Genomic DNA, 11,135 nt, shown 5'->3' on the forward strand with positions numbered 1-11,135 from the left:
AATTGAGACAGGGTCCAAATATAGTTTAATTGGGAGGTCCCTGGTTCAAACTAAAACATTGACGGGGATGGAGATGCACGATAACCGGCAGAGCAACCGCACGGGTAGGTCACCCCGCAACGTAAGGCAACAAGTCTATCCTTACAACGCGGCTCACGCTGACGGAGCCCACCACCGAGTTGGAGGGGGCTGTGAACATGAATTACGTATAATAACGGATTCTGGACACGAATTGTCAAGCGCACCAGACCTAGGTAATGAATGGGATTACGGGCTGTCTCTTCCCGAACCCGTTCTTCTAATATTCTTTTATTGGTCCTGACGAAGCGCTCCTGGATCCGATAGGGACCATCAGAAAGCGCGAAACATGTTGACCTGACTTTTTTTACAGCACTTTTGTTAATACACTACACGGGTTGAGAGAAGTGGGACATTATTTGGTTCAGTTTCCCCTCTCATTATAGCACTATCGTGCATCTCCATCCCCGTAATGTTGGGAGTATTAGGTTCAGGTGGAAGCTGGATAAAATATCTGTATGGAGTTCAAAGGGCATTGACTAACCAGCCAAGAATCTCTCAAGGGGGTGTCACTCATTATGAGGTCCTATTTGGGACGAGAAGGATCTTGACTGTGAAGGCACAGTGTTGGATGAAAAACCTTTTGACATCCCTAAATGTTTGCCTGTTTTACAGGATCTAAATGAATCCAGGGCACTGCAAAGTAACATCCAGGTGAAACAGACTGCCACTGGGGAAGTCAAGTCTGTCACAGCAAGACCTGACTGGATCCCTGAAGTCGGGGACCTGGTCACAAAAAAAAATAGCAGCAAAAAAGAATTTGGGCCATCGTATAGAAAGCCTGTACCTCTCCTGGCAGTTGAAGGAACAAGAACAGTACTTCTGCCTCCTCTTGCCGGTAGAAAGGAGAAAGGATTTGTCTCAATAGACCTAATCAAACCACACTATGTGTCCGATAGTGAGTAGTAGGCCGCTTGGACTCCGGAGTAACAGACACCCTCCTCTCGCAACTATACAAGAAGTCCAAACAGAAAGACTCATCATGTTTGAAGATTCACCTGCACAGAATGATGGACTATGCAGCAATGCAATGGAACTTGTTCCTCTTAAACTGAAGTTCAAAATCAGAACTCAAATGAAGGACAAATTTCAATTCGACCAAACATGGATATCTACGTCAACATGCCCCAACAAGAGCATGCTACAGTTTCCACACAACCTTTAGAATTACCGAAAATTGATCAAACTGCATTTGGCTATTTCATTGACTTTGATACTTTTTCATTGGATCAAAGTGGCCCTGAAACGATGCCAGCCCAAAAACAAATCTACAGCGATTTAAGGATTTTCTGAACCTTCTTAAAAAGACTTACCTGGTATCACCTTGGGTAGAATTCTGGGTAATTACCGGGATACTTTTCTTTCTTTTTTGTTTAGGCTTAGTTACTGTCTTCAGAATGCTTATAAATAGAACTTATCTTCGAGAAAGCTCTGCAACACAAAAAGTGAATGTGATTCTGAAACCGCATCTATCATCACATCATGAAAAAAGAGAGCTATCATCAGTGAACATTACAGCAGTTCCTACGCCTGACAATATAGTGTGGGACAAGGTTGATTATGATATATTTGGCCCGACCGAACTTTTAAAAATACCACATTTATTTAAAATTTCATTAAGTGTTATCATTACCTCCAGTACATTTTACGATGATTGGGATTATGAAACTGTGAATAATATGTTGTCTGATTTAGAAACATCTGCTGCATTTTCAAATAATGAAATGTTGGAAGACACATCAGAATTTGAAACAATGTATTGCTATTAGCATTATGGTCATCATTTTCTGCATAAATCTACTAATCCTAGAAATGTTTTCACTACCACCAATGGGAACATTGGCAAACACCGCCGAAAAGCAGTTAAAAAACATTTGTACAAAAGTTCCCATATTTTTCAGGGTTTAACACGTCAGACCCAGCCTCATATTATTATAGGATTGCACCAACACCAGCACAGAAAAATATGTTGACAAACACCAAACAAATTTATTCTGCTTCCTTTATTGCCCAGTTGTTTGAACAAGGTTTTGACCTATGGAAAGACACCATAGACTTAAAATCTGTCTGGGGTACAAGAGACTGGCAGGTCCAGGGAACAGAGGCACTATTTAGAGCATGCCTTATTCCTCAGCAAATCACGTTTTTGAATGAAACAGTGCAACAAACAACTTGTCTTGGACTAGCCAAGAACAAAGACTTGAATACACCTCGGATACCTACACCATCACACACAGATGGTAACATAACATCACAAGAAGGGATTACGCTTGATTTGGCCCACAGACACCAATAGATGTCTGGAAAGATTTATGGGTAAATCTGAAGGATTTAATATCAACAGGTCAGATCCACGCTATTTACAGAGAAAACATCCAGTGGTAGCGACATCATACAGTGTTGGGAAGTTATGCCTCGATTGGCTAAAGACCTCAACACTGACACATGTGAAACAACACTTATCCTTACTTACAGAGAATGTGGATTTTTTATTAGGTCCTAGAAAGCCACGTCAAAAATGTTTCTATTATGCTGTCTATAATGAGATTTGGAAAATATCACAACAAGAGGCCCCTGAGAGATTACGAGAAATTGATCGTATAAACCTAGAGAAAGCTCTAGCAGTGGTGGACAATCGGTTAACTACACTAACCTCCAGGATATATTCAGTAGGCCGAAAAACACAATTAGTTAGAGGGTCTAAGGGAGTTTAAAGACCTGCGCGGACAAATCCCCAAATAACTGAGACTAAAACAACACAGGAGTCCGCGGGTCTACAGCAGTCTACCTAAAGCACGAGAGCAACGTACCAGCTAAATTCAGATATGAACAACACTACGTCGTTTTAGTATTAGTCTGCTCCTTTTGTTTTTTAGAGCGTTGCCTCACGCCCTGAGTTGTTACCAGGAGTGTAGGATGTTCCCCGATCCTTGACGGGTAAGAAGGCATTTCAGATTCCTTCATGACAAACGTTTACTTTTGATATGTTTGCATTAAGTCTATCTACACTTGTAATTTTGACCAGCTTTGATCAATTATGCATTTCTCTTCCTGTTAAAATTATCTCTTTTTCAACAGGCGACAATTGTACTTTCCTACGGTGCCGCATATCTCCAGATAAGCAGGTACATGTGTAGGTTGTATCGTTCCTTTTGCGTTCACTTTTCACTTTGCAGTAGTGTTATGTTATGGTCCTGAAGAAAGCCACTGTCATTCTGTTTAGACACTAGTTGGCTGAAACATGTAGACCTAAGAGGACGTGTTCCAACAATATTTGCGTACACGATTTCCTCCAATATTTCTGCTTTTTTATTTTGATACCACTGGATATCGAATAAAAATATTTTTCTATTGGTAATCAATTTTAAACCACTTTTCCAATTTCACACACTGCACTTAGTTTCACTACAATTTTGGCAGCTTTTTTCACTAGGAGATTTATATCCTCCATGTTACATCATTTAAAAACATCCTTGAGCTCCTCCTCTTTACAGTAAATAAAGGAGTTATAGCTCTTTAACCGCACCAGGTGCGGTTAATGGGAGGTACCAGATGATGAAGCATGCTGGGGCGGCTGGTGACATTTTAAAGTGGTGAGGCGTAAAATGATTGTTATACTTCACCGTAGCGAGCGAGCGTAGCGAGCGAGCCCGAACCCCTATAAGGAGGGTTCGGGGGGGTTCTCCCCCCGAGAAAATTTTGAAAAAAGAGAAGAGAAATGGTGCATTTTCAAGCAAATTTGAGAAAGCAGGAAGGTTAATAAATCAATTGTGAAAGTGCAGTTATAACATTAATAAAGAGATGTCATATAACATAGGTAGCTGCTTATTCAGTGTATAACCACAGAGCTTCATAACAGACTTCGAGATACAATGCATTTCTGAGTACCTCACTCACAGATGTTTTTTATTTAACAAACTAAACTGGTTGCAAAGTAGCAGCATTCAACATTGTTTACTTTTTGTAAATGAAATCAGCACGTCTCTCTCTAAGAGCAGCAAACTTTTCAATAACTTTAGTGTTAAAGTCCGGGATTTTCTGAACTAGCTTGCTCTCTACAGAGAGCATTGCCAAAGCATTGAGTCTTTCCTCAAGCATGGTGTTTCTCAGGAATGTCTTAATCCTCTTTAAGGCTGAAAAACATCGTTCTGCCTCGACTGTTGTCATAGGAGTGGTTATGACAATTTTAAGTAAAGCCACTGTCTCTCCAAGTGACTTTTCCATATTAAGTTTATGGATTAAAGCCAGCAAAGACAAGGCACTTGTGGCCTTCCGGTACACAGGCATTCCGTACAGTACAGTCAACTCAGTTCTCAGCTCTTCTTTATTGAGCATAGGATAAGCTCCCACAGCCTCATTCAGAGCACGCTCCGGGAAGGATTCATCATATTTGGCAAACTGTTGACTTTGCAATAATGTGGCACTCACCAAATGTTTAGTGAAAGAAAAACGCTCTCGTGCCTGCACAATTACAATGTCACAGATCTCCTTTGCAATTCGGACCATAGTGGTGATGTTTTTCCTGCGGTATGTGAAAAAAGATTTCTCTGGCAGTTTGCTGTCTAAATTGTCAACCCCATCTCTCACTTTGCTTATGCTTTGTACAAACATAGTAGTATATACTTGCACTTTGACAGTATCTATCTCTCGTGCTTGTAACTGATTGTATAACAGGTCGACAGCTACCATTATATCATGAAATAAATACAGTAAGAACTGAAACTCTCTGTCTTGTAGTGTTCTACCAAAGCCATGGGCTTCAATCTGACTTTTGTAATCAAACTCATCATTGGCTTCTATGGCTTCAAAACATTTCAGAAGGTCCTCTCTATGTTCATAGATTAGGTTGACTGTACGGATGTTAAAGTTCCAACGAGTTGAGGATCCCCTTGGAACGCTTTTGTCTACAATGTCATGAAGTGCTTCTGTTCTTTTGGGGGAACGCGAGAAGAATGCTGCCATGCCTCCTATATCCTGAAAGAAAATTCGTGTCTCGGTGATCTTTGATACTGCCTGTTGCATAATAAGATTAAGTTGGTGAGCGTAACAGTGCACATAATGAGCATTAGGGTACACATCTCGAATTCTCTTTTGTACTCCACTAAGGCTTCCACTCATTACGGACGCACCATCATAGCTTTGCGCAATAAGTTTTTTTTTTTGAGGCAGCTCTGGAAAAATTAAGCTCAGTTGACGCAGTATAGCTGCAGTAATGGTTTCTGCACTAGAGTCTCTTAAATGTGTGAAACCATAGAACCTCTCCACAACTTGTCTGTCATTGTCAATGTATCGAAACACTAATACGGACTGTGTTTTAGTGGCCACATCAGTGGTGTCATCAGCCTGAATAGCCACAAAGTCTGTGTTTTGCAATTCTTGCACAATATGGCTTCTCATAATTTCGAGCATACACTCAAGAAGTTCATTTTGTATTGTTTTAGAGGTGCCCTTAAAGACTGTAGCACGTGCTAAATGTGCTTCCATATCCTTGTCTATGCTTGCTATTAAATCCACAAGGCCTTTGAATATTCCAGGATTTGGGGAACCTTCCGATTCATCATGGCCTCGCAATGCCAGTTCAAAAGCACCACAGAAACGAATGCAATCAATTATTTTGGATAGAATCTGTCTGTTCCTATCAACTGTTTCATTGTGTTTCTGTATTGCTTTGCGGTATGCATCATTTATCTGCTGCTCAATCGGAGCATCTTCCCCCAACATTCCCAGTCTAGTCAGGTTTTCCATATGCTTTCTTGTGCGTGAATGCTTCTTTATTTTTTCAGACAAATGCTTCAAGTCTGTTACTCCTTGATTTGTCCAAGTAAACTCACCACCAAACAGCAAGCAGGGGAAGCAGAACAGAGAATTTCTTAATGGGCACCCTGTAAGCCAATCAGCTTTTGTGTACCAGGCGTTTGAGAATGTACGTGTGGACATTTTTCCTCTGTCCTGGGAAGTTTGCTGTAGTTTTAGGTCAGGCCGATGAGGTCCCAATTGCTTTAAATCTATTTTCTCTTGAAGTGGCCGTGCCTGGAATGACCTTGTAATCAGCTCTTGTACTGTATTCATGATGACGATGCTGGCCTTACCAATATATATTAAAGAAACCTGCCAATAATCAAAGTACAACATATAAGGTGCGGTGCAATAATATAAAATTGCAGTATAAATACATATATCTTGTGCAGTATCGCAATAAATCTCCAACAGCTCCCCTTTGCACAACATGACTGCTAAAAATACAGCCTTACTGTCTGCTGCCTCTGTGTGCCATAGTGGTTGCTGAAGGCACTGAAACAGACACTGCTTGAGGGCTTTGAACAGGGCAAGGGATAGATAGTGCTGTTAACAACCGTTATTGCCCAAATCACAGGGCTAAGGGTGTTAGTAAATTCCATCCACTGAGGGTACAATGTTCAGAATGTGTGCCTACCCCAACCACCATGTACAGTGACCACACACATACCTCTAACTCCAATCTAAAAAAAAAATAGCATCAGTTTCCTTACCTTTAACTCTGGTGTTTGCTGGGTCGTAGCCGGGGTGAAAGAGCAGCAAAGGAGGTCTTGTTCTTCGCCGGAAATATGACCAAAAATTTGGTAAGGGTTGTCAAGCTTTGGAAGGTGCTGAAAATAAAAATAACGTGCTGTAACTAGACAAGCATTGCTTTTCAAATACAAGTAATCCCAATGAATTTTACCAGCGTCAGTTCTTCAAGTTAACATAAAATAACTACAGTGTTCTTAAAATATTTATTTTGTTTGATGTTCGGGGAAACCAGACTTTTTTTAGTCTGCTACGTTAAAATTATCCATTGGAATCTGCTTACATTTAAATGTAATAATGATATGATTTTTAGCTTTCAGTATCTTTATGGAATATAATAGATCACAATTTTAAATTCAAATTATCCTTTAATCAATACATTAAGAAGTGCAGCAGAGAACCATAACTTGTGAAATAGTGTAAATATGTGCAAGAACCTATTCAGTCTCTGCTCCAGCAGTGTAGGCGGATCTACAGAACCCAGGCAGCGAGTGTATTGTGTAAGTGTGTTTGCGTCAGTAAATTCCTCTGTGCCTGAAACAAATAGAACACCGGGCTTAACTAATTGAGGCTAGTAGTCTGATTGCCGACTTTGGGGCTGGAAACCAGGGTTCGAGCCTCGGGTTCGCGTCCACATCCTGTGATTCTGGGCAAATCACTTAACCTCCCCGTGCCTGAATGTGTCCTTGTGTAATGTAACCGGTGCGTATGTACAGCGCCCCAATACCTTCGGGTCGAGTTCACGCTATATAAATCTGCATAAAAACAAAAGTGTGCAGTACCATGGGTTTATTTTTCCACAGAAAGCTTGGTCACTGACAGATAACACAAAACAGAGCCTTGAACCCACCCAAGAAACTGCACCTTGACGCAGCCTTACAGAAAAATGTAAGCTAAAGAATCTGAACAGTAGGAAAATCGGCGTGCTAATTTTGGTATCAAAGCTGAAGCGGAGCATAATTTACGTGCACAGTTGCCACCTTCTTAACCCCCCCCCCCATATACTGTGTCCATCTCATGCAGGCTACAGTTAAGAATACAAAGTATGAGCGAGCAATGAGAAAGGTTTTCACACGTGATACTAGACAACTTGCTAGCACTGTGTTTTAGTGCCCAGGTAGAGAAGCCCAAGGGAACTGCCTCACAGCCAGCTGTACCCCATTTCCTCAGACCCAGAGCAATAACTCGTACCGGCCAGCAAAGCTCTCTCCGAACCGAACGTCATATTCATAAATAGCACGGCCCGGGCTGCAAATTCAGCATCTCACTTTTGAAAGCCGCAGGGATCCGTGCAGCGACAACAACGCCATTCCGTGCCACTGCCAACCCTAAAATGGCGGACGCCTCTGCGCACCGCCACTGCGTGAAGAGTGACTGTGTCAAGGTGAGGGGCACGCGTGAGAAACAAGCCAGCCTGGAAACTGGCCTGGTCTTGCAAACATGGTGAACACCACTAGTAGTTATCATTAAGATATTGGCTCCGAATGGATGGTAATCGTGTTCCATTGACAAAGCGCTGCCCTCCACAGTTACCATCTAGAGCTCGAGCCGTGTTAACACTCGGAGTAAATGCTCATGCATAATGGATATTTAGATATGAGTGCCCTGAGGAAAAAGCCGAGACTAGAAAATACAAAGCTTTACTGGAAGCAGGAGCTGAAAGAAGCCGGTACTGTCAGAATATGTGCGTTTCTACACAGAAAGTGTTCGCTCCGACGGTACCAGGCATGTTTAGTAGCAAAGATTACCCCAACACTATCCAGGACCTTCGGTAAATAGTATTTCTTATCACTAAATAATAGACACTGCTGGCAGGCAGAGGCTCCAAATTATTGGAACCACAACATTTGAAACTTTAAATTAACATGTTACTTCAATGAATTGTGTTATGCGTCTAGGACTTGCCTTCGCACACACTTACTTTATGCAGTGATGGCCGAGAGAGCAGTTGCATTTCCATGTTGGCTGCCCGTGGCCTCCACTTGTCTGATGCCTGGCAGCCCCAGCTCACGTGGGCTGGCTCAGTGTCAGCTGAGAGCTGAAGTCAAGGGTCCCGGGCCGGCTTGCTCGGGCGCCGTCAAGACCGCGGTGGTCCCCGTGGGGTCCTCGGGGGTCGGACTCACGCTTAGTTGCAAAACCACAGGACTCATTTTAGAGCGAGCGGACTCAGTGCAGAATTCAACTGCGGCCCGGTGTCGTTAGCACATGCTGGGACTCGGAGGTTGGCCTAAGCAGTCAGTGAACCCCTATTAATTATCTGAACGCCACAACACCCCCTCCCCCCCCACACACACACGCACTTCTCTTGTACTGGTGACAGTGTGCACGGAGATGTCACACCACCTCAGTTTGCCTTCTTTGAGGAGTGCGCAGTCACCACATAAGCTTCTGGAAAAGCCTCCCATTCATGGTTTTTTTTTGGGGGGGGAGGGGGGGTGGCAAATGATACACGGCGCATAAACCTGGGTGAAACAGTCTTCGCCGGTGCACTCAGTGCAGCCGTGCACGCCTCGCCTCGGTTGGGAAATGCACGGCACATCCCTTGATTAAAATAAAGTGACTTATGGATTTTCACAGACACGGGACAGGAAGGAGGCAAGAGTGCAGCGGGCATTATGCAGATCCGAGAGTATTGCAGACCCGGGGCATCACTGCTGCACTAGTACTCACCACCAATGGACAAGTCCGGAACAGTAGAGTACGCAAGGTGACAAGAGTTAATTGTCAGTCACCAGCACCACACCACGACAGTGACGAGTCCGACACACGAGGCACTCAGTCACACGACGGATCCTGACTCACTCCTGTAGTGTACGCACCGCCGCCACGAGGTTATGCAGACACAGACAGTGTGGCACCACCGCGTGCGTGATGACGCGTCACGCGACCGACTGCTGGAGTGCGCACCTCATGGCCAATCACTGTCACTGTGTTCAGACATAAGCCACAGTGATTGGCCATAGTTGCGCGGCACCCAATTAGCGGTTACTCGTAGGCTGCCACGGGTCTGAGAGACTGTATCAGGCTCTCAGCCAATCCAGAGACGCTGCATTAGCAGCGCCTGCCCTGGATTGGCGAAAGAGCACGGATAGGGCTCGCCCGGATACCGAGAGGGGGGCTGCTGCATGAGGCAACCCTCGGCTTCTCGGCCCCCTCCTCTCAGTAGTAGGCAGTAGCAGACAGTGCAGCGAATGCGCATGCTCGTGCTTGTCGTGAGACAAACTCGAGCATGCGCAATAAAATTGCGAGCCGCTGCCTGTCAACTGTGTCAGTGCTCGCCCCCGGCCCCACCCCCTTCATGTCCGACGCAACGCATCATTACATTGCCATTGCTGCCGGTCTGGGATTGATTTGCGTGCGTGTCGGACGGTAAGTGGGGCTCCGCCCCTGCGCCCCAATGGACGCACCGCCGCTGGAAGCATGCCACTTCGGTGGGTGATGGGACTTGGTCCCTTTTAAAAGGACTTCTGCATATCTGAATTTAGCTGGTACGTTGCTCTCGTGCTTTAGGTAGACTGCTGTAGACCCGCGGACTCCTGTGTTGTTTTATATTCAGTAGGCAACATTTTATCTTCTGCTATTGATATACTAGAACAGGATTTGTCCATATTACAACACAGGCAACCACAATTGCGTTCTCTTAGGTTATTAAGCTGGACTCTGCAACATTTGCGCGTAGGCTATGTGCCTTGGCGTGTCATAAACAGCACGTCTCTGTTTTCTTCATACAATCTAACGAAAAACAGAGAGAAATGGCAAAAGGGGAGCAAAGTATACATTGTTGTGTACTGAAAAACTGGACAGATTAGCTTTTACAGTGGCAAAGTCACCATCCACAGAGTGGTTAATCCATGACCACATAACTCTTCTGGTCACTACTTTTCAATTGTTATGTTATGTTATGTTATTTATATTTTTATAGCGCACAGCTGCCCCAGCAAAGGGGCGTCCTGGCGCTGTGACAGATGCTACAACATAACACACAATAAAAGAAAAGGAAATTAACCAGACACGGGAAACAGTAAAGTTTTAATCGCCTGCCTGAAGGCGAGCAGGTCTTCAAGAGCTCGGATGTGTACCGGGAGCGAGTTCCACAAACCTGCCGCGAGCACCCTAAAGGAGCGGCCACCCATTCTACTCAATTTAAAGCGCGGACAGACCGCCAGGTGAAGCCTCTCCGATCTCAAGGATCTCAAAGGAACATAGGGCGTGAGTAGGTTAGCAAGTGCCGGGGGCGAAGAAGATTTCAAAATTTTAAAGGTCAGGCATAGCGCTTTGAACTGAATTCGCTGTCTGACCGGGAGCCAATGTAAGGCCGCGATGGTACCAGACACTGAGCAATGTCTAGGGAGGCCCACAATGGCCCGAGCCGCGGCATTTTGCACCCTTTGGAGCCTAGAGGCCTCCTCTTGATTCACCCCTAACAGCAGTGAACTGCCGTAGTCCAGCCGAGATAGTATAGAGGCCTGGACCACAAGCTGTCTGGTGGGGGGATCAAAATACTTTAAGAC

At 44.3% G+C, this 11,135-nt stretch overlaps 1 protein-coding gene across 1 annotated transcript; it reads right to left on the reverse strand.

The window, feature by feature from the left end:
• Positions 1 to 3,832: 3,832 nt before the first annotated feature.
• LOC146861588 (zinc finger MYM-type protein 1-like) lies at positions 3,833 to 6,677 on the reverse strand. The gene is made up of 2 exons (XM_085645974.1): positions 6,588 to 6,677; positions 3,833 to 6,186 (listed from the first exon to the last, which is right to left on the reverse strand). Exon 2 carries the CDS (start codon positions 6,145 to 6,147, stop codon positions 4,033 to 4,035), a length of 2,115 nt encoding a protein of 704 aa, XP_085502100.1. The 5' UTR covers positions 6,148 to 6,186; positions 6,588 to 6,677; the 3' UTR covers positions 3,833 to 4,032.
• Between the last annotated feature and the right edge of the window lie 4,458 nt (positions 6,678 to 11,135).

Source organism: Triturus cristatus, chromosome 3_1, assembly GCF_964204655.1.
Source record: "Triturus cristatus chromosome 3_1, aTriCri1.1, whole genome shotgun sequence".
NCBI classification, from domain to species: domain Eukaryota; kingdom Metazoa; phylum Chordata; class Amphibia; order Caudata; family Salamandridae; genus Triturus; species Triturus cristatus.